Here is a 25,490-nt window from a genome sequence, read left to right as displayed (position 1 = left end):
TTTACTGCAGAGTAAGTTCTCTGACCACAGTGCAATTTAATTGGAAATCAGTAACCCAGTAACCACAAAAATATCTGGAGAATTCTCAATTATTTGGAAATTAAACTGTATACTTCTAAATAAACCCTGAATCAAATGAGAAATTACAAGGACAATTAGAAAATATTTGGAATTATAATAAAAACACAACATACCAGAATTTGTGGGATGCAGCTAAAGCAGCATTTGGAAACTTACGGCTTTGCAGCTTAAATGTTGTCTTGGATATGAAGAAAGTTCTCAAGCCAGTGATATAAGCTGCTACCTTGAGAAGCTAGAAAAGAGGAAAACCAGTTAAGCCCAAAGTAGATAGAAGTAGAATGAAGGTAAGAGCAGAAATCATTGAAATATAAAATGGACAAAAAAATAGAGAAAATGAATGATACCACAAAAGTATTTATAAACCTCTGGCTGTACTAAGCAAGAAAGAAAAGAGAAGACAAACATTACCAAAACCGGGTACAAAGAGAGGCCATCACTACAGACTCTATAGATGTTCAAGTAGAAGACGATGATGAACAACTCTGCCCGCAGATTTGACAACCTGCCTGAAATGTGCCAATTCCTTGGAAGATACAGATGACCAAAGCTGACTTAAGAAATGGCCATATAGTTATTAAATAAGTTGAACTCATAATCAGAAACCTATAGAGTTGGGACTTCCCTGGTGGCGCAGCGGTTAAGAATCCGCCTGCCAATGCAGGGGACACGGGTTCGAGCCCTGGTCCGGGAAGATCCCACATGCCGCGGAGCAACTAGCCTGCACGCCACAACTACTTAGCCTGTGCTCAAGAGCTCTCGAGCCACAACTACTGAAGCCCGCGCACCTAGAGCCCGTGCTCCGCAACAAGAGAAGCCACCGTGATGAGAAGCCACCACGATGAGAAGCGCACCGCGATGAAGGGTAGCCCCCGCTCGCCGCAACTAGAGAAAGCCCGTGCGCAGCAGCGAAGACCCAGAGCAGCCCCCAAAATAAATAAATAAGTAAATTTAAATCGACTATACTTCAATAAAATTAAAAGTTAAAACGCACACTTACCATACAACCCAGCAGTCCCTCTCTTTGGTATTGATCCAAGAGAGATGAAAGCCTATTTCCACGCCAAGACTTGTGTTCAAGGGCTCACAGCAGCTTTATTTTCAGTAGCCCCAAACTGGAAAAGAACCTACATGCCCATCAGCAGATGAATGGGTGAACACACTATGTTGGAGCCGTATCATGGAAAACTACTCAGCCACGAACACTGCCGCCCACGGCAGTGTGGATATGTCTTAGACACAAGCCAGATACCAGAGGGGACGTAGCGGATGATTACATTCACGTGGAAGCTTTCTGTCGCGATCTGGTGGGCTTGACTGCAGAGACCCAGGAGGACTTTGAGGGTGATTGTGGTGTTGGTGTTGAGCTAGGTGTGTGCATTAGTGAACACCACACATTTTAAATGAGTTAAGTTTTGTGGTATATAAATTATACCTCAGCGTTGATTTTCTTTGAAGGGACGTTGTAATCTTGGCAGTTAGCACTGCAGACTTTTCGATTTGGAGTGGTCCTTAAGAGACTGTGTTCCGCACACTGGTGGGCAGACGGGGGAAGGGACCCAGGGGCCCGGTGGCTGGCCAGGTTTTCTCACTTCCCTCCTGGTGTCCTTTTAGTAATCGTGCTGCAGCAAACAGGTGGCACCTGCCGTCTGTCTACACTTGCTAACGCCCCAGGGACCTTGGGCTTTGACAGAGAAGCCTCCGTTGTGCCCGTCAGTCTGCGTCTGTAGCGTTCAAGGTGAATGAGTCGGTGAACCATGCTGCACCAGATACACAGACAGAAGTCCCGTCTCCCGTCTGGGATGGCAGGGCCGGGCCGGCGCAGCTGATCGAGCGGGGGACGTTGAGGGTAAAGGGAAGGCGGTGACCGGGGCAGCTGCCAGCGGGAGAGGACCGTCCTGAGAGCAGCGCGGCTCCTGGATGGCCTGCAGCACACAGAGCTGCTCTGCTCTGCTCTGTGCCGGGGGGCGGGCGGGACCCTTGGTGAGGCCCCTCTTCCTTCTGTCTCCTAGGAGTATGCCCAAGCCAGGTTCGACGCCTATTTCGACCAGAAGAGGAAGCTTGGGGTGTGACTGGGGAGGCCTGCCTGCGCTGCCTCCCTGGACTGCGCGGGGGCGGCCAAGCCCGAGCGTCCCTCTGTGCTCCGACTACTGTACCTGCAGCAAGAAGGCTCGGACGTCTCGCTGCCGAACACAGATGTGTGTGATGCGAAAGACTGTATTAAAATTGAGGAACATTTATGTCATACCTCGTTTACGATTTCACTAGGACTCTGACCTGAGATCAGGAAGCAGAATTATAGTGCACTAGTGCAATAGTGCAACATCTCAGACCCCCTTAATCTAGAGAAGGCATTTTCTACTTCAGTCAGGTGGGGCAAACAGCAAGAGTAAGCAGTGTCACTGCAGGTGCCTTTTTGGTTAATGTTGCTCTTTCAAGGATGTTAATGACCGCGCTGGTCAACAGTGCTGACCGGGCTTCCCGTGGGTAACGGGTGTGTGGGGCGGCGAGTGGGCGGCGACACTGCCGATGCCCCGCGGCCTGACCGGGGTCCTGGGAGACGCAGACCGGCCCCGAGGTGCGGGGTGCCCGGAGGCGGGGGTGACTGGCCGCCCGCCGCCCGCTCCCTGTCGTCCGTCCGCGTTTCCCTCTGCCGGTGAATCTCGGATGAATCTCACCCTAACTGGATGCAGCCCCGCCACGCCCTCTAACTGAAAGTGCTTTACTAACCCTGGCCCTGGGGCAGGCAGTGGGCGTGGCCACAGAGGGCCAGCGGGCTGCACGGGGACATGTGGACACACATGCCCCCCCGCCCCCGGCCCAGTCGGCTTTCCTGGCAGGGAGCGGGCTGCTTTGTCCCACACTCTGCAGCCTTTTCCCCGCCACCTCTGCTCAGCCTGGAGCTGGGCTCTTGTGACAGGGCCGGCTGCCCGCCCCCAGGCATGGTCGTGCCCCAGGGAAGCCTCCTGCCGCCCCGGTGCTGGGCTGCGGGCGGGAAGCCTTGCCCTCACTGCTCCCCGGTGTACCTCATGTGGTCGTTCTGGTGGGAAACCGCAGCCCGTATGTGGAGTATAGGGGCGGGGATAGAGTATAGCTGTGAAATCCGTATGTATTAAAAGTCCTTTGGGATAAATTCTTTTTTTTTTTTTTTTCCACTCTGAACTCTTATTTGAATTGTTTTTTGTGCATACATTCCTGCTACCACAAAGACTGTACTATACAAACAATAAAAAAGGTAAAAGCCCATCATCCTCTGCTGTCACCCTCGGATGCATCCCTAGTCTCGGGGAGGTCTCCGGTGCGTCCACCCGGCTCCGGAGGCAAAGCCCTTGGGCAGGAGGAGGGAGGGGAACACTGGGCTGTCCGGGAGGTAACTGAACGGCTGGGCCAGGGCAGGAGGGAGACTTTCCACTGCCCGGCCTTCTAGACACCGAAAGTCTTAACCAGGTGAGTGTGTTATGATATCCAAGCAATAAAACTGAGTCCTAGGGGCTTCCCTGGTGGCGCAGTGGTTGAGAATCCGCCTGCCAATGCGGGGGACACGGGTTCGAGCCCTGGTCCGGGAAGATCCCACGTGCCGCAGAGCAGCTAAGCCCGTGCGCCACAACTACTGAGCCTGCCCTCTAGAGCCCGCGAGCCACAACTACCGAAGCCCGTGCGCCTAGAGCCCGTGCTCCGCAACAAGAGAAGCCCCCGCAGTGAGAAGTCCGCGCACCGCAACAAAGAGCAGCCCCAGCTCACCGCAACTAGAGAAAGCCCGCGCGCAGTAATGGAGACCCAGTGCAGCCAAAAATAAAAAATTTAAAATAGATACATAAATAAACTGAGCCTTAGATGCTGTTGCCCTGTGTGTGAGATCGTAGAACACAGCTCCCAGGTCCTGCCTGTGCCCACAGGGCCCGACCGGCCTTGCCCGCCCCCTCCCCCAGCCTCTCTCGTCCCCAAGACGCCAGACCCTCTCGCGCTTTCCTCTGCCAGGCGGCTTTGGGGTCAGGCTCCCTCACATCCCCTGGCTGGTGTCACTTTCATTCTCTGTATGTGGAATTCCTGGGATGCCCATCTGTTCTTTCAGCCTTCCACCTGGATTAGACCTTACGCTCGCTCGCGGAGCAGGCCTGTCCCCAGTGCAGGTGACCCCCCCGTCCCTGTGTCTCCTGACGTGACCCCCACGCCCCAGGGGCGCCCCCTCCAGTGCCTTTGCGCATGCTGGTTCCACAGCAACCAGCCCTCTCCAGCCAGGCTGCCAGCCGTCCACGCGTCAAAGCGTCTCCCTGGGGTCACACCTGCCGCCCACCCCTGAAACATGCCACGTTCTCGGCGCTGAGCACCTGCTTACCGTTCCCCTCACCTGCCCCACCCTGCAAGTCTCTGCACAGCCCTGCTCCCCAGGAAGGCAGAGCTTGGAGCCCTGAGCTTGGGCCAGATCCTGAGACGCACACTGCTCCCTCTGTTCCTAACCAGACACTGCTCTCAACGTTTCTTGGAGCCAAGTCCCTGCCAGGCGTGTCATACCGCAGCCAGACAGCCCCTCATACCCCAGCCCAGCATCTGGGGGCCCTGAGCGGGGCAGCCCTGGGCTCTGGAGGGACAGGCTCCTCCCGGCAGCGGGCCAGACGAGAGCCACGGTGACGGGGCCAGGCCTCCCGGCTCGCGGCGCCCAGGACGTCTCTGCCTTCAAGGCAGCCTTTGTTCCCGGGGCCTCCAGCCGGAAGAACCGCTTGGCAGCTCCTCAGCAGGAGAAAACGAGGCCTCTGAGAAGCACTGGCTCTGCCACTCAGCCGGTGGTGGGACCCAGACCAGAGAGGCCCGAGGATGCCACCTCCCTCCCACCAGCGGAAGGATGGCCTGGGAGCAGGGCTGCCCACCAGGGAGGGATGGGGGAAGACTGGCCTCTGGGGAGGCAGGGCCTGGAGTCCGGCTCTGCCCTTTTCTGAGCTTCAGAGCCCTGGGCAATTCTCAGGGTGCCCTGGACGAGCCTCTGCCCTTGTCTGCGGGAAGGTGGCCTTGGGTGTGACACCACTGTCCCACGTGGAGTGCCGGGTCCGGCTCAGGTGTCCCAGGCTGCTCTCTGCTGCAGAGCATCTTGAGTGCCGGGGGCCAGCGCCAGCACAGGGACGTGAGAATATTGGCCGGCTGGTGCCAGGCATCACCCTCCATACCCAGGCTAGCCCAGACATCATCGTACAGCCAGTTTGCATATCCCCAAGGATGGGGAGCTCACTCCCCCTGGCCCAGCCTGGGAGGACAATCTTTCTGAGCTAGAGTGTACTGGAAACAGCCCTCCCTGGTCCTAGTTCTGCCCCCCTTCACCCCAAGAGTCTGGGATCGTTGCAGATGTGCTCGTGGGTCCTCTCCTGACATCCTGAGGCCCCAGATCGTAGGCCAGTGGCTCCCACCTTCCCCCACCCCACACCAACTTCAGCTGCAGAGACAGACGTAAGGGAGACGGGCACAGAGGCTGGCATGCTGTCCATCCAACCAAAAGGTTCCCAGGGGCAGGACCAGCCCACGCCACAGCCCAGGCTCCCCCACACCCAGCCTCCCCAGCCCCTGCCTCCCAGACAAGACCAAGACACGGGCCCTGGGCCTTCCCCTTTATTTCTTCCCTGCTCAGCAGGGCAAGGGCAGGGCCGTGGGTACTATTCACCCTCCACGGCGAAGGTGAAGGGGCTCAGCTTGTAGCCAGTACCCGAGTAGAACTTGTTCTGGAACTCCACCCTGGGGTGAGAAGGGAGAGCTGGTGAGGGGACGCCCCCCGCGGCCTCCCCGCCGTGCCGCCCACACCAGCCGGGCGGCCACTCACCAGTGCAGCCGCAGCGCGTGCAGGAAGGCCGAGAGCCCCTCCATCACCAGCAGGATGGCCACGGTCATCACGGCGAAGGCGGCGAACACGGGGACCAGCACCACGGCCGCCACACCCATCTCGCCGCCCAGGCTCAGGCCGGCTCGCAGCACCATGGCCCACAGGACCTGTGACAGCTCTGCAGGTGGAGGAGGGAACCGTGGCGCCCACCAAGCCACCTCGGCGTCCCGAAGCCCGCCCTCCCCGACGTCCCCCCTTTACAGACAGGGACACTAAGAAGCGACCAGAGGAGGCCACCCATCCAGCAGCCGGGTGCGGGCAGGAGCCGGGACTCACGGGCGTGGGCCAGGCTCAGGGCCCAGAGGCGCAGGTAGGAGGCCGTGTTGGAGATGCAGCCCAGGCAGAACTCGATGGTGTGGATGGCTTGGTGCATGAACACCTCGGACAGGACAAACTGGGGGGACAGGCGGCAGTGAGGGGCGAGCGGGGCCGGCAGCCATCCCCCACTCAGGAAGGCACAGTACCCACCTCGGCCTCCGCCTGGTCCCCTGGGCATCCTGCCTTCTCCTCATCAGAGCCCTGGCTGGCCAGGGACGTGTCAGGCAGGTCCAGAAGCCGGGCCGTGTCCTTATCCTAGAGGTGGAGCAGCGGCATCACGGACCCCCAGCCCCAGATGGGGCTCACGCCCCGGGCAGGACCCCGCCCCCAGGCTCCCCTGCCTCTACCGGCTGTGGGCTCCTCCGAGAGTGGCAGCGGCGGTGCTCCCGGCACAGGAACAAGGGCGTGCCGAGCAGCAGGACGGGCACCATGGCCAGGGCCAGGACCACCAGCGTGGGCTGCACCACCTCCTGCGGGGGAGGGGGCGATGGTCAGCGAGCCACCAGCCGGCCACCAGCCAGCCGGCCACCAGCCAGCTCGGGCCGCGCGATTCGCCGGGGGGGTGCCCAGGGAGCCCGCAGCCCACTCCAGCCCAGGGCCCCTCGCTAGGCAGGGACGTCGCCCCGTGTGGAATTCCTCTGGGCATAGAAGCCGCCACCCCTGCTGGGAGCTCCCAGGGAGGCCCCTCGACCTCCCTGTCTCTCGGCCTCAGGCCTGCATCCCACCTCTGGGACGAGGATCCTGCAGCTGAGAGGCCCAGACACCAGGGGAGCCCGGGGCGGGGTGTGAGGCGCCCCCCCCTCCGCCCCGCCCCAGCCGACCTGCCCGGAGAACAGCGGCCGGTTGGTGGGGCTGCTGGAGAAGAGGAACATGTTGATGAAGTGGATGAGGATGCTGGGGGCCGAGGCGGCGCCGGCGGCCGTGACTCGCAGCCACTTGTAGGCGACCAGGAAGACGAGGTAGCCGAACAGCCCCAGCAGGAAGACCAGCTCGGGGAGGGTCTCCAGCAGCAGCCGGTGCCACTGACCGAAGTGCCTGGGGCAGAAGGGGAGCCGGGTCACCAGGTCGCCCTGGCCCTGCCCGGCGCCCCACGCCAAGGCCGCCCGGTCCTCACACGTGGTTGAAGACTCCCAGGACCACCCCGAAGGTCATGTGGGTGACCCCCAGGATGACGGACATCTTCATCTTGAAGGAGTTGAGGAAGCTCAGGTGGTTGACAGCCAGGCTCCAGACCTGCGGCGGCGGGAGAGACGGGTGTCGTGAAGGGGCCTCTCCACCCGCGTCACCCCCACTGGCCTGTTTGCCCCCCCAGGGCCTCCGCACAACCCGTCACCCGCCCGACGAGGGGCAGCAGAGGGGAACGGTTAAGAGCACGGACTGGGCCGGGCCGCCTGGGCCCCAGCCCCAGTCCCTCCTAGCCGGGTGGCCTTGGGCGTGTAACCTCAGCTTCCTCACCTGTAAAATGGGGACAGTACTGACGTGCTCCCGTGGAGCTGTCACAAGGACTAGACATAGAATCAATTCAACGAGGGCTCAGAGCGGTGCCTGCCTGGCAGAGGGGACTACGGAGCGCTGCCCTTATTAGGACTCGCTTCTCTGCTCTTCAAGTGGCTGCCGTGCAGGCCCCCCCGCCAGGCAGGCCCCCCGCCGCCAGGCAGGCCCTGGCCTAGGGGGGCTCCGGGCTCCTGCACCCGGAACCGGGCCTGGGGCTCGGGAGGGGCCGGGCGAGCGGGGAGCCCCGGACCCGCCCTCCCGCCCGCCACCGCCTCCGACAGGCGGCCGGGACTCACCGGGTCGATGCCGAAGGGGTACGGTCCCAGGAAGACGCCGGTGACGTTGGGGTCCAGGGAGAGCAGCGGCTGCTGGGCCAGGAAGGCGTCACTGTGACAAGAGCAGGCGGGCTGGTCAGGGGCCCGGGGGCCTCGGGGCTGCGGGGCGGGCGCGGCCGGGCCTCACCTCCAGCCCGACTGGTTGGCCATGGCCGCCACGCTCCAGCCCGAGGGGAAGACGGCCGTGGCGCAGCTGAAGCACTCGTTGTAGATGAAGCCGGTGTAGACGGAGAACAGGCCCATAAGCAGGAGCAGGTAGCGGCCCCCGAAGAAGGTCCTCCAGATCTGGGGGTGCAGGCGCGGTGAGAGCCGGCCTGGGCCCCCTGCTCTGCCCGGACGCCCCCCCGCCCCTGCCCCCGCACCACCCACCCCCTGTCGCCGCCCACCTCGTTCTGCGCCGTCTTCACGGCTGGCCGGTTCTCGGCCAGCACCATGGCCAGGGCGAAGAGAAACATGAGCAGCCCGTGGCCCACGTCGCCGAACATGACGGCGAAGAGAAAGGGGAAGGTGATGATGGTGTAGGGCGCTGCAGGCAGAGGGGCCACGCGGTCAGCCAGGACCCCCATCCCTGTACAGGATGCCACAGAGGCTCCCCAAGCCAGGCTCCGGGGCCCCGGGAGACATGAAAGTGGTGTAGCCAGGCAGGGATGCCACACCGCCTGCCTGCACTCAAGATCCAGGCACTTACTAGCTGTGCAACCTTGGGCTAGTGTCTTAACCTCTCTGAACCTCCGATGCCCCATCTGCAAAATGGAGATAAAAATACCACCACTTTACAGGGCTGTTATAGATGAGTTTATCCACGGACAGTACCTGGGAGACCATAAATGCTCGATCTAACGTTAGCAGTTCTAGCTATTATTATTTACGAGAAGAGCTTAAAGCAGAAGCACAGAGTGCCCAGTGGTGGTCCTGGCTGGCCCATGGCAAGTTCCAGAAGGCCGAGCTGGTCACTTAACCTCTGGGGCCTCAGCTGCCCTTTAGTAAAATGGGGAAATTTTCTCATAGGTGTTAGGACTCTAATGCACATCCCAGTTATGGGTTGAACTGTGTCCCCCACCCCAACAAAAGATATGTTGGAGTCCTAACCCCCAGTACCTTAGACAGTGACCTTATCTGGAGATACAACCTTTACAGATGTAACCCAGTGAAAATGAGGTCATTAGGGTGGGGCCTAATCAAATATAACTGGTGTCCCTATAAAAAGGGGGAAACTTAGACCTTAGACACATGCACTGGGAGAATGCCACACGAACGTGAAGACAGCTGTCTGCAAGCCAAGGAGAGAGGCCTGAACACATTCTCCCTCACAGCTCTCAGAAGGAACCAGCCCTGCCGACACCTTGATCTCAGACTTCCAGCCCCCAGAACTGAGTGACAATAAATACCTATCGTTTAAGCCGCCCCATCTGCGATGCTTTGTTACAGCAGCCCTAGCAAACGAATACCTCCGCAAAGCTATTGCTTTGAGAGCTGGTGGCGTATTACCAGCCGTGGTTATCTGGCGATCAGGCCTGCTCTAACTGGACTGGCATCCGCTAACGCAGAGGGACTAGAGGCAGGTGAAATGGGCTGGGGGCCCCACGTCAAGCTCCCATATGCTGGTCCTGCGGGGTCAGCAGGCCCCAGAGGACCACGTGGCCCTGGTCTCAGTCCACACGGCCCTGGATTCCATCCTCATGTGCTGCCTGTACCGCCCCGGGGACCCCGAACCCTGCCTCTTGTCCGCTGGATGAGGCAGGACCCCTCCCTGGCCTCCCATAAGGGACCTCATTACGGTTCACCCTCACACCCATTCTTTGGGCTGACACAGCGACGCACTGCAGCCCCTACCCAGTGACACGGGGGACGCTGGGCCACTGGCCACACCGCAGCCAGCCTGCTGCAGGGAGGGTGGTGTCTGGAGGGAGAGGAACGGGGCGGATGACAGGCCAGGTCCCACAGGCCTCAGGAAGGAGGAGGGGGCCAGGAAGGGAGGAAAGCCAGTGCCTGCTGCCCTCGGGACGGGCACTGGCAAACGGGAGGGGGCTGCCACCACCCAGCTCCAGCCTGTCGGAGGTGGGCCATGTCGCCAAATCTCTCGCCTTTCGCCAGTCTTGAGAAGATGCAGACTTTTGCGAAAACTCCCACTTTAAACCCTGGCACCCGCAGCAGACACTGAGGCTCTGCCCGGGCGGCCGCAGCTCCCTTGGCAGCTCTGTGCAACCCTCTGCCCAGTGGGCCACTTACAGAGCAGCAGCCTCGCCAGGCCAGGGAGCACCCAGGTGGACGTGCCTGGAGCTGACGGCCTCACCGCCCACCCACGAGGGCTGGCAGACGACTGAGGGCGCTGGGTTTGAAAGCCCTGCTCATCAGCCTTGAGGTGGACACACCATAGTGTCCTTCATGCTCTAGAGCTCCCTGCAGGCTCAGGCTGAGGCTGGACTCCACCTGAGACTGGCCCTACTCAGCTCTCCCCTTCCTGCCTGCTTCCCCGTCCCCTGAGGTCCCTTACTGGTTTCTCCCAGGAACACCTCTCTTAATAGGCCACTTGCATCAGAGACCCCATCTCAGGGTCTGCTTCTGGGAGAACCTGACCTGGGGCTGCACCCAATTCAAACCTTTCAATGTGGCCAGGCAACGTGGCCAAGCAAAGCACATCTGCAGACTCTGGCTGGCCTCGTGGGCCGCTGGTTTGCAACCTTTGGCGATCATTAATCTTCCCAACACCGCTCAGGTATGTACCATTATCCCCATTTTATAGATGAGGAAACTGAGGCTCAGAGAAGCTAAGAAACTCATCAAAGTAAGTGAGTAGGACCTCCAACCTGGGCCATTCCTACCGCAAAGCTGCTATTCTTTGCACAACTCTGCTGGTTCCCCTGTTAGCTTAACAGCAGGGCAGTGGGGGTGTTTGCGGGGGATAAACGTGAAGCGCCTCCGCCGGACCCCCAAGAGCATGACCGGGAGTGCGCCTCTCATCTGAGGAGGGCAGGACAGGCCCAGTGCGGGGACGCAGCCCTCCCAGGCTTCCACCCGGGGCAGCATCTGAGCCTCCCGAAGGCCGGGGCTGTGGGATGTGGCGGCTCTCACCGGGGTTGACCTCCTGGTAGCGGCCCACGCCGTAGGCGTCCACGATGCCCTGGAAGCTGGCCGTGAAGCGGTTGGTACGGATGAGCGTTGGGGGCATGTCCCGGCAGGGGATGCGGTGAACCACGGCGCTCACGCCCGCCTCGCTCTGGGGCACCCGGCAGGCAGGCAGACAGACAGACAAGACTGATGGCAGGGCCCTTCAGGGACCCTCGGACCCTCCAGCCAGGCCAGCAAGAGATGGAGAGCATTCCGGGGACTCGCTGGGTGGGAGCCAGGGGACCCCGGGCAGCCCCTCGTCTCCCTGTGAAATAGCATGAGCAGCCCCACCTGCCCCAGTTCAGGGGGATCCAGGGAGGGCCAGAGACTGGCCCAGAAGTCACTTGGGAAACAGAAGCGTGCTTCTTCCCATCCAGGTGGCCCGGGAGAGGGAGCCCCGTTGCCACAGGTGAGCACCTACCACGGCGACCCCTGGAAGCAGGGTCAGCAAACCCATTTCACAGATGAGCCCAAGGCTCCCTCCAGTTGGCCCAAGGTCACAGGGCCAGTACCTGCAGAGCCTGGATTTGAACCCGGTTTCTAACTTAACACCCAGTGCAGCTTCCAGGGTGTGACGGCCCATCCCAGGGCCTCTGGGAAGTCAGGGCAGGGAGAGGGCTCGCTGGGCCAGGGCCGTCACGGTGGACTCCCTGGAAGAGGATGAGCCCCGGCAAAGGCATGGCGCTGATGGCACCGGGAATGGGAGATGTGTCGTGCGGAGGAAACCAGCCCCTGCCTGGCAGCAGGGGAGGACGGGAGACCCCCCACCCATGCTCACCGAGCTGCCCTGCAGCGCCTGCTGCAGGGTGGGCAGGTCGCGCGTGGCACACCAGGCCTCGGCGATGAGGCACTTGTGCGTGGTGCTCACGCTGCACTGGTTGAGGGCCAGGTACACGGCCTTCATCTTGCGGATCTGCACCTGCCAGGGCGGCAACAGTCTCTGCACCCGGCCCAGCACCTGGCTCAGGAAGCGCTCCGTCTCACCCAGGACCTGCGGCCAGAGCAGGCGGTCAGGAGGAGTGGCGGGGTGGGGGAGGCTCACGCTGCACTGGTTGAGGGCCAGGTACACGGCCTTCATCTTGCGGATCTGCACCTGCCAGGGCGGCAACAGTCTCTGCACCCGGCCCAGCACCTGGCTCAGGAAGCGCTCCGTCTCACCCAGGACCTGCGGCCAGAGCAGGCGGTCAGGAGGAGTGGCTGGGGGGGAGGAGGAGCGGGGGTGGGGGGCGGGGAGGGGTGTCAGGAGGGGAGGGGCCGGGGGAAGGCAGGGGTCCAGCCAGGCCACGGGCGCCCACCTCCTGCAGCTCTAGGCTCTGCTGCTGCAGCTGTTGCAGGGCTGTGCGGCGGGCCTCCTCCTGCTCCACAAATGGGAAGACATGGCAGTGGAAGCTGGCAGGGAGGAGGGGGGAGGTGAGGTGGGCACAGGGTCCAGGTCTTGCACAGGCTGAGTCTAAAGGGAGCCCGCAGGGCAGTGTGGCAGACAGAGGGGGCTCGGTGGAGGTGACACGCAGGGGCCCGGGCACGAGGGCGGCGGGTGGCCAGCCCCCCCACCCGATGGGGGCTCACCAGTCGGTGATCTTGTGGATCTTCCGCCCGATCTGCTCGCCCCAGTAGGAGATGAGGAAGGTCATCCACGTCGCCGGCTCCCCCTGCCGGAGCGGGGCCCAGATCAGCCTGCAGCCCCGGCTCCAGCCAGGATGCACCCCGGCCCGTGCGCTCCCGCCCGCTCACCGTCACGGGGTCCTCCAGCTGCTGCTGCATCTCCCTGAAGCTGGCGATGAGGAAGCCGCGGCAGGCCCTCCAGAGCAGGCGCTCCAGGGCGGCGGCCTTGTGGGGTTCCACGGCACCTGCCACGAAGCTGCAGGGACGGGCGGGGCTGGGCAGGGGCTGCTCCGACCTCCCCCCGCCTCACCCGGGCCCGGCACACTGCCCCCGTCCGCACAGAGGAGGCAGGAGCCCACCGGGCAGGGCCAGAAGAGACCCCCAGGGGCAAAGGCAAGTCCAGGCCTGAGGGCGGCTGCAGGAGGGCCCTGGACAAGAAGTCCGAGCTGGCCTGCCTCACCCCTGCACCAACCGGAAAGAGAGCGAAGCCGCCCCTCACTTACTTGACCCTCAGGTCCTGGTGCGGCCCCCCGGGGGACTGGAGCAGGGGTCTTCTTTCCAGGGGCCCATCTGTGTGGCTGGCTGCCAACTAGGAGCCGAGAGGCGCCATGAGTCCCGGCCCGGGTGGGGCCTGGGGCCCCCGCCCCTCCCCGCGCCCTGCCCAGGCCGGAGCTGACCGGGGGGCCGTGGCCCTGGCCCAGTACAGCCGAGTGGAGCTGCAGCTGGTGGAGCTGGGCCCGCAGGGCCTGCTGGTTGCCCCGCACGTCCCGGAGCTCCTGTGCTAGGCGATCCGTCTCCTCCTGGATGCGCAGAAGGTCGCGGGGCAGGGGCGCCGGCAGCACCCCCTCAGGCAGAGGCAGCGCCAGCCCAGCCTGCCGTACCTCCTCCTGCAGGAAGGCTGGGTGCAGAGGGACGGGCATCAGGGGAGCCCGCTCAGGGGCCACCGCCAGCCGATGGCCGCTAGTAGCCAAGGGATGGCGAACATCTAGGGAATTCCAACTGCCACCCCAAACTCCGCTGGCCACCAGCTAACTGACTCACTGAGTCTGAGACCCCGGAAAACTCCCAGGCTAAACCTCCACCCCCGCAGGTCTGCCCCGCCTCCCCCCGCCCCGGGGCTCTTCTGGGCTGCTCTCCGTCCCCAGCCCCCGGCCTGGGTCCCATAGCGGTCTTCCGGCAGGTGGCCCTAGCACTGCAGGGGATGGGAGCTTGCATGGAGGCCCACAGGGTACCTGCCTGACGACTTAAACCCTATCAGTCAATGTAACCATTAAACAGACATGCTCTCTCCTCCCACCTTGCAGGATCCTCCTAAGAGGGGTTTTCCAGAATAGAACCCAGGGCAGGGGTCCCTCTTGCCCAGGTCCAAGGAGCTGCTCCTTGGGGGCACCCGACCCAGGATCCTGGCCTCTGCCCATCCCAGTCCATCTGCAGCAGACAAAGTTCTGTCCATGCTTCTCTCCTGCTTAGGAACCTATGGGTGGCTCCTGGCGTCCAGAGGATGAAGTCCCGAGCCCTCACTCGGTATTGAAGGCCTCTTCCAAGCCGGGCCTGGCCTGGACACTCTGCTCAGCTCACCCAAGAACACCCCAAAGATCCCAGCTGCCCTGTCCTGGCCCTGCAGGGCCTGGCCCGGACCTCCCTTCTCTGCCGTCCGCCTGGGCAACTCGGACCCTGCCTTTCATACCAAGCTTGACCGGCGCCTCCTCCAGGAAGCGTGCCTGGGGTGTGGCCCCAGGGCCAACTCACCGAAGGTCTTCTCCAGCTCTTCACAGCGACGAACATCTACCACGAAACGTCTCTGGAAGGCACTCACCGAGGCATTGAGCTGCGGTTGCCAAACCGAGGGGTCAGTTTTCCAGGCAGAGGGCCAAGGAGGTCCCCCCACCAGGGCCCAGGCCTGGCTCTCCTCAGGCCATAGCTGCCTCCCCCCGAAAGGCGCTGAGTACACTGCGACCCTCCAGATGCCCAGCTGAAGACACACCAGACCCCATGTGGCCTGGGAAGGGTGAGGCAGGGCCCAGGAGGCCTGGCTGAACCCAGGCTGGGGCAGGGTGGTCTCAGCCATGAGTAAAGCCGGCCTGAGAGCAAAGTATCTATGGCAGCGGTTGCCGGGATTCAAGCAGGGCCGGGGGTCAGTGTGGGGGAGACGGTCCACCGTATGGGACACCCAAGGACGAGGCCTCCCCCCACGCCCACCCCGGCCCCACTCACGTCTCTGAACTCCACAAGGCCCAGCTCCCCAAGCTGGCTCACGCAGGCGTAGGCAGCAGCTGTGGGCAGGAAGAGCTGGACAAGCACCACCTCCTCACTCCGGAACAGGGAGCCCATGGTCCTGCGGGGCCGGCAGGGGTGGGAGCCCAGGAGGGTGCGGTCACGGGCAGCTCCCCACCAGGTGTGAATTCTGGGTTCACATGATCCTGCAAGGTACCGCTACCACCCCTATCTGACAGATGGGGAGACTGAGGCCCAGGATGGCTCAGCGGGGTGCTGAGGGGTGGGGCCCTCCTCCGGGACCCGGGAAGGGTAGAGAGGACAGGCAGGGGGCGCCGAGGAAGCGGGACCTTCCCCTGAGGCCCGGGCTGCCTGGCAGCAGCCTAGCGGGTAGGGGCCGAGGGAGGAGCCCTCCAGGTGTCGAAACCAACAAAAGTGAAACTGTAGAAACTGAAATGGGCAGGAAGGGCCAGGCCAGGCCTTTGCTCAAACGCCAGCGGCAGGGCAGGGGGAGGGCCAGGGTGGCCTCCCTGGGCCCTGTAGACTCCCAGCCCACAAGCCAGGGCTCCATGGCCACTGCCCTTGGGGCCCAGGGCCGGCCCCTTCCCCTCTGTGGGACTCAGTTTCCTTAGCTCTCAAATTGAGCGGGGGAGGGGAGGGGAGGGGACAGGAACAGGCCAGGGCCCTGCTGAGAGGGTGAACATCTGACAACCCCTCCCGCTGGCTGGGCTGGGCTGGGGCCTGCCTAGTTGGTCACTTCCTCTCCTGGGTCTGGTTTACTTAAATGTAAATAGGAAAAGCAGCCCCTTCCCCAGCCCCGGGGGGAAGAGAAGAGAGAATGCGGAGAGACAGCTGGGGGCTGTGGAAGCACCAGGCCCTGAACAGGGAAGGGTGGGCAAGAGGGCCAAGGACCAAGGCTCTGAGCCCTACCAAGCTGTGATTAGCTGTGTGTTCTTTGGGGAGTCTCTCACCCTCTCTGGGCCTCCACTTCCTCTTTGGGGGAATGGGACTTGGCCACCCCGGCAGAGACAGGACCTAGGTGGGGAGATAAAAATAACAAGGGCCCTCATGTAACTCCCTCACCCACCCTCACCCACCTCATTTAAATCTAACAGCAATCCTTGGGGGAGGGGGCACTGTAGCCCTGTTTTTTAGATGGGTCAGCAGGTGACCGAGCCAGGCAGGAGCCAGGCCCTGGGGCTGCAGGTTTGGAAGTCCCAGCCCACAGTATGCGCTCAGGGGAGGGCTGTTCCCTGCCCCAGGTACCCAGAAAGGCTGGGCTGGCCAAATGGGGGTTGTAGGGAGCTAGGTCTGGGGATCCAGGCGGGGCAGCAGTCCTGGGGCCTGGGCACATCCCTTGGATGGGACAAGCCGTGGTGAGCACAGGGGTGCAGAGACCTGGGCAGATCCCTCCCCTGGCATTTCAGGCCCCCACTGTCTCATCCCCTCCACCTCATCCTCCCTGGCCCCTTCCTGAGCCAGGGGCCACCCCAGTGACATTTACAGAACAAATGAAGGTGCCTCCATCCTTCAGGGTCCAGACTCTAGTCACTCTGTGCCCCTCTCCTCCTGCTCCCTTGGGAGGCTGGAGGCTTAAGGCCAACTCCTCCAGAAAACCACCAGATCTCTCCTCTGAGCCCCTGGCCCGCCACGATGAGCTGGGCTGGAGGCGAGGGTCTGCGCTCTCTTCTAGCTCCGCCTCTTCCTAGTTGGGTGAGCCTGTTTCCTCATCTGTAGAATGGGTCCCTCCCTGCCAGGAAGATGCAGCAGAGAAAGCTCTGAGCACCACCTGGCCCGGCACAGCTGAGCTCAATACTACTTGTTTGCTACAGGCTGTTAACACCCCCATTCTCCTCTTAGTCGCCTCTGTGGGCCCCAGCAACGGCTGACACCCGAGGGCCGGACGATTGAGCTGCCTCTACCGACCCAGCTGGGTGGGGGCGCCACGACCCACCCTTCCCGGGGCAGTGGGAAGCGAGGGTGGCAGGCAGAACTGGGGGCTCTGCAGCCCCCGGCTGGGACACTTACCCCCGGGTCGGCCGCACGCGGCGCTGCTCGGCTCTGCTCTGCGATCCCCGCCGCGGCGCCCACGCAACTCACTTTCCGCGGCGGGAGGGGCCGGGAGGGGCGGAACCAGGGAAGCTCCGCCTCCGGCCCGCCCCGAACTCTCACCCGGAGTCCTGGGAGCTGGAGCGCGGGTGCGAGGCAGGCTCTGGGCTGGGATCATCTGGCGGCCTCGCTTCCTCGCTCCAGGCTGGGACCATTCGGAGCTGTGGGCCGCCTAATCCGGGCGAGGAGGCCCGGAGACGGGAGCAGGCACTGGGCAGCGCCAACCGCGCACATCTACGTGGCCGGGATGTGGGAAGATGCCCAGCCTAGGCCCAGCTCCGGGGCTACAGGGTGGGATCTCCACCATCTAGAGGGCTCACTGGGCTGATGAGACCCCAATACGCTCAGGCCTGGGGCCCAAGAACTACGTGTCCCCACCTCTAGGACCCCCTCCCCCTTGCGTGAGGCCGCAGTTACACAGGTCCTTACAGCTTCCTGCTCCTGACCACCACCTTGGACTCCAGGTCCAGTGGTCTGGGCCTTTGGGCGGGTGGCTGCCCTTCTCTGGGCCTCTTTCCTCAATGGCAGCAGGACACCAAGGGCCAGGGCATGGGGCCCGCACCCAGCAGGCACTGGGCAATGCTCTGCCCTGGCTATCACTCATCCTGTGGCTGGATGTGTCCCCATGACCTTGCTCCTGCTGAGCTCCATGCAGTTTGTCCTATCGCAGCACCCACAACCTGGGGCTCACGACTGTCCAGCTGCCTGCACTTTGGACAGGCCAAGCCTGCACCCGCTGGGGCCCCTCAGCTCTGGTGATTCTTGAACCCCGACAGGGCAAGGGCCTGTGAGAGGTGGGGGGAGGGTGGGCAAACGGAGCCCCAGAGCTGGGCGCTGGCAACTGAGTCACAGCCAAGGCTAGTGTCTTCAGAAAAGTGGGAGCCACTTTCTGGGGCACGGTGGGGCTACTTTCAAGGAGTAACCTCGACACAACCAAACTGAGTACCAGTGGGGGGCCTCGGGTCAATACTTCCTGTTCAGGGCAAACTGGAACTCTATCATGTTACAAAATGGCGTTAGAGCTGCACTCTGACCCAGCAGTAAGGGAGAGAATCAAGTCAGGAGCTGGATAGACTCATCCATTTTATTATTACTATTTTTTTTTTGGCTGTGCCGCATGGCATGTGCAATCTTAGTTCCCCAACCAGGGATCGAACCCACAGCCCCTGCACTGGAAGTGTGGAGTCTTAACCACTGGACCGCCAGGGAAGTCCCTAGACTCATCCACTTTAAATGAAAGTATTCTATTTACCTGAGTACAGATAGAAGCTCCACGTCAAGCATCTAGTGCTGGTTATGTGTGGGAAAAGCGAAATTAGAGGCGATTTAGGATTTTAAAGCCTGCCTCTTACAACCGGCCTTGTTTTTGGAGAGCTCCTGCCCCCAGCAGCCAGCAGGACTAGCGGTGCTGGACTCGTGGACACTCCCCGGGCTCAAGTCTTCCTTCCTGGTCCTGCACTTCTCACCTCTGTGCCATTTTGTGGGTTCAAAGGGCCCCAGAACCTTGGCCAGTGGTGGGGCCCACACAAGTCCTGGGTCACTTCTGCATCAGGAGATGGCCCAGCCTGGCCTGGTAAGTAGGTCCAGGTGTCAGCAGGGGATCTGAGAAAAGGGGCTCCCTGGTAATGAGCTGGGTAATCTGGGTTTCTTTGCTGCAGGCCTTCTCAGAGCCTTGAATGTGCTATCATGCAGTGCCTGTCCCAGAGGGGAGAGGCACTTGGGGCATTTCCCACACTTACTGGTCCATAGAACACCCTTCCAAGAAGCATCTTGGGAGATCAGTGTTTTGTAAGAAGCACTTTTAGAAATAATGGAGAAAGGGAACTCCGAGATCTCTCAGGCCTGAATTAGTTTTTTTAATCAGATGTGTGCTGCGTGATCCTGAGCAAGACACTTCACCCCTCTGAGCCAGTTTCCTCACTGCTGAGAACGAATTGAAATCCTCTCACACCTCTTAGCACCAAGTTAGAGGGGCCTGTTTTTGGCTACTCTTCTGCCACTGGGCTTGCGTGTGGCCCCAGAAGGAACCACATCACTTGGCTGGGACTGCAAAGCAGGAAGTCCTGAGCAGCCGAAGCCAAGCCAGCAGCCTCGTCTGGGGAACCTGGGGAGAAAAGGGGATGTGGCTGGAGGAGAGGCAGAGCCAGCTCACAGGCAGCAGGGCCTGGGTCACCCCCTCGTGACTGTCACCCCCCGCCCAGAGCAGGCTTTCCCTGCCTCCCAACAAGGATGGCCTGGCCTTTCCAAGTTCCTGCTCTTGATGTATTTCTGCCTGCGGCCTTGGGAGAGGCTCTAGGTCCTTAGGGTCTCAGCTGTGGGTGGCCCTCAGGAGAGGACAGGCCCCAGCCCCACCCCTTGGGCACACAGGATTATGGGAACACTGGACCTGGGCCGACCTCCAGCCTGCGGAACCTTGGGGAATATGCCCAGGAAGAGGTGTGGGCCACACGCTGCCGCGGGCCGGGGCCCAGCCACGGGGAGGGCCCGGCAGGTCCCACAGAGTCGCACAGGAGGGTGACTCTGTCCGAGGACCTGGTCCAATGGAGGAAGTCACAGGCCGTGGTCAGGCCGCGGACGGTCTCGGCCTGGACGGCGGACTGATGACAGAGGCGGAGGGAGGTCAGAGCTTTTTTATTGGGCAGAAGGGGACCTCGAGGGGCCAGCCGGCGGGCTGGTCACCGGTAGAGGTAGTCGGCCTGGATGTTGGCGGCGATCTCGGCCTCCCACTTGTCCCCGTTGTTCAGCAGCTTCTCCTTGTTGTAGAGCAGCTCCTCGTGCGTCTCCGTGGAGAACTCGAAGTTGGGGCCCTGCGAGCGGGGGAGCAGGCGCAGCCACGTCAGGCCCCTCCGAGGAGCTTCCGCCCCGGCCTCCCCTGCCGCGGGGCCCGCTCACCTCAACGATGGCGTCCACAGGGCAGGCCTCCTGGCAGAAGCCGCAGTAGATACACTTGGTCATGTCGATGTCGTAGCGTGTGGTCCGGCGGCTGCCATCGGCCCGAGGCTCAGCCTCAATGGTGATGGCCTGGAGGGTGGCACAGGGTACTGTCACCTGCCAGCCACGCTGGCCCCAGGCACAGGATCCAGCCCCCGCCACGGCTCATTCCCACTCCTGGGGGACCGGCCCCCCAGGGCCTACAGAGCGGACCCTCTGTCATCCACTCTCTGCCCGCGTGTACCTTTCCCGACCCCTCTCCTAACAGGCTGCCCGGCGCGGCTGTGACGTCGGCCTCTGAGCGCTTGCCCTAGCTGACATTCTCTTGTTTGTTAACTGCCAGCACCTCCTGCCCGAGAACGTGAGTCCCACGAGGAGAGGGCCGTTGCCTGCCTTGTTCACCATAGCACCTGCAGCCCCAAGGGGTCCCACCCTGTAAAAACATGCCCCATTACTGTCGGCTGTATGTTGAACAACTTTCCCAATTACATCTAGTTATCCCCATTTAATGGATGAGAAAAATGAGGCTCAGAGAGGTGGAGGGGTTTCCCAAAGCCACACAGTAAGTGAGGGGCAGAGCCCAGACTCAAACACAGGTCCTTAACTCTCACTTCCTGGGCGCACACTTGCACAGCTGGGAGGACCTTCAAAGGGATGTGGCAAAGGCCCTCAGATGTCTCCAGGAGTGTAATGCCCACCACTCACAGTGGGACCTTTGGCTATTAGTCTCATCTCTTTGTGCCTCAGTTTCCTTATCTATAAAAATGGGGATAATAATCTCTACCTCCTAGAGTTGTTACAGAGATGAGTCATGAGTTTGGCTCGGTGCCTGGTCCACAGCCAGCACTCACTGTCTGGATGCCACCACTGTTAATATTTTTTCGGGGCTCTCCTACGTGCTCCAGGTCGGTGGCTAGACTGGGGACAGCAAGGCCACAACCCGTGGCCTGCAGGACCTGGGAGTGGTCCAGGAAATGAGGCAGGTCGTGGACAGGAGCCATCCTGAGTCACAGAGATGTGGCCTGGAGCAGCCGCTGGGAGGGTCGCTGTGTGGTCAGTGAGGACCCCTGAGCCTGCTGGGCTCCTGCCAGGCACATCCACCAGCCCAAGAGCCCCAGCTGTGTCTTTCTGTTTCTGCACTAACAGGCCGTGACCCCAGGCAGTCCGTGCGGGACCCTCCGACAGAACCAAATGCCAGGGGCTCAAACGAGCGGCAACCGGGGGCAGTGCGGGCCTCGGCTGTGGCACGTGTGTCCCTGGGTCCGGTCCTGTGACGGCACACAGGCAGTGCTCCTGAAACTGCTGCTGCATCCGGGTAACAGTGGAGACCCTCAGGTGCCGCCTCGTGGCTCGAGGCCTGAGTTTCACGCCCCCGACCAGACCCCCAAGGGCAGGACCCACGTGTGTCACGTGGCCTGCTCAGGGCTGGAAGCTTCCCTCCCTTGACTCACTGCCTCTGAGTCGGCTCCCATTCACGGGGGGAAGTGGCTCAGAGCGGGAAAGGGACTTTCTGGGATCACCCACCTGGCAGGGGGGCCAGAGTTCGGGCCCAGGGCTGCCCGCTTCACTCTCTTTGCAGCAGGCTGTGGCCTCCCTTTCCCAGTGGCAGGGGCCGGGGGGCGGTCAGTTGGGGTCAGGGGCTCACCTGGGCTGGGCAGACGGCCTCGCAGAGCTTGCAGGCGATGCAGCGCTCCTCCCCGGACGGGTACCGGCGCAGCGCATGCTCGCCGCGGAAGCGCGGGCTCAGTGGGCCCTTCTCAAATGGGTAGTTGATGGTGGCTGGCTCTCGGAACAGGTAGCTCAGGGTCATGCCCAGGCCTGGGGGCGGCACAGGCACAGTGGGAGGGGGCCCTCCTCCCTAACACACCTGTGCCCCTGACCAGCCGGCCTCCCCCCTCCCCCCAGGGCCCACCTCGGATGAGCTCGGTCCACAGCAGGGTCTGAGCTGCCCGGTCGGTCACCGACTTCATGTCCATTGAGGGCTCCCGCATGTTCACATATTCTGCAGGGGAGGCGGGCAGAGAGGCCGTGGCAGGAGGCCTCACACAGGCCCTCCCCAAGGACTCCAGCTCAGGGAGATGAGGCCTGGCCTCCTTCTAGGTGCAACAGCTGGGCCCCCCAGGGGTCTGTTTATTCACCAAACCTCCCCCACCTCAGTGAGCGCCCTCGAGGCCAGCCTCAGGCCCTGGGCAGTCCTCGCCTGCTTCTCCCTGTGCCTGTGTGGCCGTCCAAGCCAGGAGTTGATGGGGGTTGGAAGGGGCTTGGGTGCTGGGGTCCTGATGAAGAGGCACGGCTCCCAGGGCTCACACCTGGCAGCTCCCTCCTTGTCCCACATGGGAAGGTCTGAGAGCACACGGTGTAGCCACATGGAAGGCCCTCCACCCCTTGCAATGACAGGCCCTGCCCCCAACAATCATATACAATCTTTTTTTTTTTTTTTTTGCGGTACGCGGGCCTCTCACTGTTGCGGCCTCTCCCGTTGCGGAGCACAGGCTCCAGACGCGCAGGCCCAGCGGCCATGGCTCACGGGCCCAGCCGCTCCGCGGCATCTGGGATCCTCCCGGACCGGGGCACGAACCCGCGTCCCCTGCATCGGCGGGCGGACTCTCAACCACTGCGCCACCAGGGAAGCCCGAATCATATTCCATCTTGATCACCATCCTCTTTTTACAGAGTGGAAACTGAAGCTCCGAGAGGGCGAGCCCCCAGCAAAGCCAGGACCAGAACCCAGGCCTTCTCCCCTGCCTCTGGCAGGGCCATGATCAGAAAGCCTGAGGCTTGAAGAGCCCCGGGACTCACTGTAGGTGGCTGCCACTGCGCTTCTGTGGAGGCTCCGGCCACTGGGATGCCCTGCAAGGATAGGGGTTACACTGTGCAGATGCGACCTCATGCTAGAGGCTGGGCCCCTCACACCCAGGAAAGGCTCCCTTGGTCCTACCTGCACGTGAGGCCTGGGCCAGGGCCCGAAGCAGCATGGGCGTGGTCAGGCAGCGCATCTGTGGGCAAGAAGAGAGTGAGGCATAGGTGGGTCTCAGACAGGCATGGTTCCCCACCCCCACCCCCGGGAACCCTAGCATTGCAGGAGCCTCGATCCTTGACCCCAGTGCCACTGTGTCAGCTTGTCCCTGCTCACCCCCATTCCTGTCAGAGGCACAGACGGGCTTCCTGTTCCCAGGTGCAGCCCCTCCCAGCCTCCAACCTGACCCAGGTTAACACTGTCAACTGCCACCGGCGTTTATTCAGAGCTCACCGTGCCAGGCACTGTGCTAGGGGTCACGCGCACTGTCACTTTGTCCACATGAGGACCTCAGAGGGAGGCACAGATGAGAAGCCACAGCTCAGTCGTGTTAAGTGACTTGCCCAAAGTCACACACTGAGGGGGTGGGACCAGGATGTGAACCCAGGCCAGACCCCTCCCTTTACACCCCCAGCCCTCCCCTGCTAAACCTTTTAAAGGCTTAAATAACCCTCAAGATCCAATTCCTCTCCCCAGCATCAAGGTCCTTCTGGAACTGTCTCCCAGCCTGCCAAGTGACCTTGGATTTTCTCACTTGTGAAATGGGAGGTCACGAGAATGGAGGGGGCTCGAAGATGCCAAGGGTTTAGCCCAGAGCCTGGCACTTAGCCGGAGCCCAAAAGTGCCCCTCTCGTGACCTGTGACCTCTAGAGGGACCATTTCTTTCTTTCTTTCTTTCTTTCTTTTTTTTGCAGTACGCGGGCCTCTCGCTGCTGTGGCCTCTCCCGTTGCGGAGCAGAGGCTCCGGACGCGCAGGCCCAGCGGCCACGGCTCACGGGCCCAGCCGCTCCGCGGCATGTGGGATCTTCCTGGACTGGGGCACGAACCCGCGTCCCCTGCATCGGCAGGCGGACTCTCAACCACTGCGCCACCAGGGAAGCCCGGGACCATTTCTTTTGACCGCCGACTTCAGTGCCAGGCGCCCAACCCGGCTCCTTCCCCGACCTTCCTCATGACCTCTGACCCGACGGGCGCAGGAGGTGCATATGCGCCCTGAGGATGCCGGTTCCCCGCCCGCTGCACGCTCAAGGACACAGAGGCCTCGGGTCCTGAGCGGGCCGAGATAAAGCCCGGGCGCGGAGCCGGCGGAGCCAACGGGGGCCACACACTCGACCCCGATGCCGCGCTGCCCAGGCTGGGCCTTAACAGCTGAGCCCCGAACGCCCAGCCCAGAACACCCACCTTGAATTGCTACCTCTCCTTCCAGTGCCGACGGACCTGTCCGTCGAGAGGCGGAGCCTACATTCGGGGATGCTGCCATTGGGCGCGGACTCTTCATTGTGTGGTCTGATTGGCTGGTGGCGCAGCAGAAAGAGGCGGGATAAAAAATCTTTTCTCCGATTGGCTAGAGGAGCAGGCAGGCGCTTGAAGTGGTGTAGAGCGCCGCCGGGTTGGGTGCGAGAAGGTAGTGACCCGGGACTCCCGAGCTCTTGGAGGCGGGACATCCGAGGCGTGGTTTAAGGTTGCTCCTACTGTCGGACCCGGCACCCTGGGTCGGAGGGCACCCGCTCGGCCTCGGTGGGGCGTGTGTGATAACGGTGATGAGAATCATAGCCTGTGGTGATTCCCCGCGGGAGCCATGCCTACTCTATGCTAAACCTTCATCCTGGCGTCTTCATTTAATCCTCCCGGCAGCCCTGTGGGGAGGAACGATTATTTTCGCTTTACAGATGGGGAAACTGAGGCACGGACTTGTGTAGTAACTTGGCCCAAGCCTTAGATCTGCGAAGTGCGGCCGCCTGAACCCCTCCTGGATCTGTATGACCCGGGAGCCCCGTCCCTCAACGGCCCCCAAACCCGTGTTTCCTCCCAGTGAATTGTGTGGCAGAGGGACCCTGGAGGCTGCGGACACTGAGAAAGCCCCTGAGGCCGCCTGTGTGTTGGGGGGAGTGGAAGGTGGTCAGGGAGGGCTTCCTGGAGGAGATGATATCCAAGCAGAGAGCAAGGAGGAGTCGAGCAGAACCAGAAAGGCCAGAGAGCATGCCCAGCTTCTGTGTGGAGGTCCACCAGAGAAGGAGGACACATCCAGTGCGTTAGAAGAGGACAAGGATGGGTTGGCGGGGCGGGGGGGGCGGCGAGCGTGCACAGGGCTGTGCAGCGCCTCCCAAAGATTGTTATGGGTCCAGACTTGTAAGCCAGGGGAACCACTGAAGGGGTTCAGGCTGAGGGCTAGTATGGTCTAGTGGGCTTTAAGAAGATCTCTGAGAAGAAGGGCTGGGCCCCGGGGGAAGAGGGTAGGTGATGGATGGCCCGGGGCACAGCGATTAGTGTGTGGATTGGGGAAGTCTGCGGTATTTTATAGAATCATCAAGAATTGCTCAAAGGTGGGACTTGGGAGGTGAGAAGGGAGTGTCTAGCAGGAGGCCTGGGAGGTTGGCTTTGTAGCTGAGCGGATGGTGGATCACTCCATGGCATGGGGGCC

General features: G+C 61.9%; 3 protein-coding genes across 7 annotated transcripts in view; 1 reads left to right on the top strand and 2 right to left on the bottom strand.

Annotated features, from left to right (window-relative positions):
* Positions 1 to 3,538, top strand: part of CHKA (choline kinase alpha) — a 70,888-nt gene extending 67,350 nt beyond the window's left edge. For 2 of the 3 annotated variants that reach the window (XM_055091740.1, XM_055091739.1), the window contains one exon: positions 2,091 to 3,533. In XM_055091740.1, coding sequence (XP_054947715.1) covers positions 2,091 to 2,150 — 60 coding nt within the window. In that variant the 3' untranslated portion in view covers positions 2,151 to 3,533. Of the gene's footprint in view, positions 1 to 2,090 lie in introns of all 3 variants that reach the window. The other variant, XM_024133122.3, reaches the window with a different exon arrangement.
* Positions 3,539 to 5,664: 2,126 nt separating this feature from the next.
* On the bottom strand, positions 5,665 to 15,133 carry TCIRG1 (T cell immune regulator 1, ATPase H+ transporting V0 subunit a3). The gene is made up of 19 exons (XM_024133403.2): positions 15,013 to 15,133; positions 14,548 to 14,626; positions 13,476 to 13,696; positions 13,302 to 13,387; positions 12,928 to 13,054; positions 12,763 to 12,845; positions 12,492 to 12,585; positions 11,975 to 12,187; positions 11,161 to 11,305; positions 8,475 to 8,614; positions 8,216 to 8,373; positions 8,050 to 8,140; positions 7,374 to 7,492; positions 7,081 to 7,294; positions 6,607 to 6,729; positions 6,410 to 6,514; positions 6,218 to 6,335; positions 5,882 to 6,059; positions 5,665 to 5,796 (listed from the first exon to the last, which is right to left on the bottom strand). The coding sequence occupies exons 1-19, from the start codon at positions 15,127 to 15,129 to the stop codon at positions 5,718 to 5,720; spliced, it is 2,490 nt and encodes an 829-aa protein (XP_023989171.1). The 5' UTR covers positions 15,130 to 15,133; the 3' UTR covers positions 5,665 to 5,717.
* Positions 15,134 to 19,735: 4,602 nt separating this feature from the next.
* On the bottom strand, positions 19,736 to 24,316 carry NDUFS8 (NADH:ubiquinone oxidoreductase core subunit S8). Of its 3 annotated transcripts, none has more exons than XM_028501661.2 (7): positions 24,251 to 24,310; positions 22,991 to 23,048; positions 22,852 to 22,902; positions 21,965 to 22,054; positions 21,698 to 21,870; positions 20,014 to 20,142; positions 19,736 to 19,928 (listed from the first exon to the last, which is right to left on the bottom strand). In XM_028501661.2, exons 2-7 carry the CDS (start codon positions 23,046 to 23,048, stop codon positions 19,797 to 19,799), a joined length of 633 nt encoding a protein of 210 aa, XP_028357462.1. In that variant the 5' UTR covers positions 24,251 to 24,310; the 3' UTR covers positions 19,736 to 19,796. The 3 variants fall into 3 exon arrangements, with proteins under 3 accessions (XP_028357462.1, XP_028357463.1, XP_028357465.1); XM_028501662.2 differs by lacking the exon at positions 24,251 to 24,310 and adding an exon at positions 23,303 to 23,371; XM_028501664.2 differs by lacking the exon at positions 21,965 to 22,054 and having other exon boundaries at positions 24,251 to 24,316.
* Between the last annotated feature and the right edge of the window lie 1,174 nt (positions 24,317 to 25,490).

This window comes from Physeter macrocephalus, chromosome 16 (genome assembly GCF_002837175.3).
Source record: "Physeter macrocephalus isolate SW-GA chromosome 16, ASM283717v5, whole genome shotgun sequence".
NCBI lineage: Eukaryota > Metazoa > Chordata > Mammalia > Artiodactyla > Physeteridae > Physeter > Physeter macrocephalus.
Note: the sequence above shows the minus strand (reverse complement) of the source record. Positions and strands in the feature narration are given on the sequence as shown.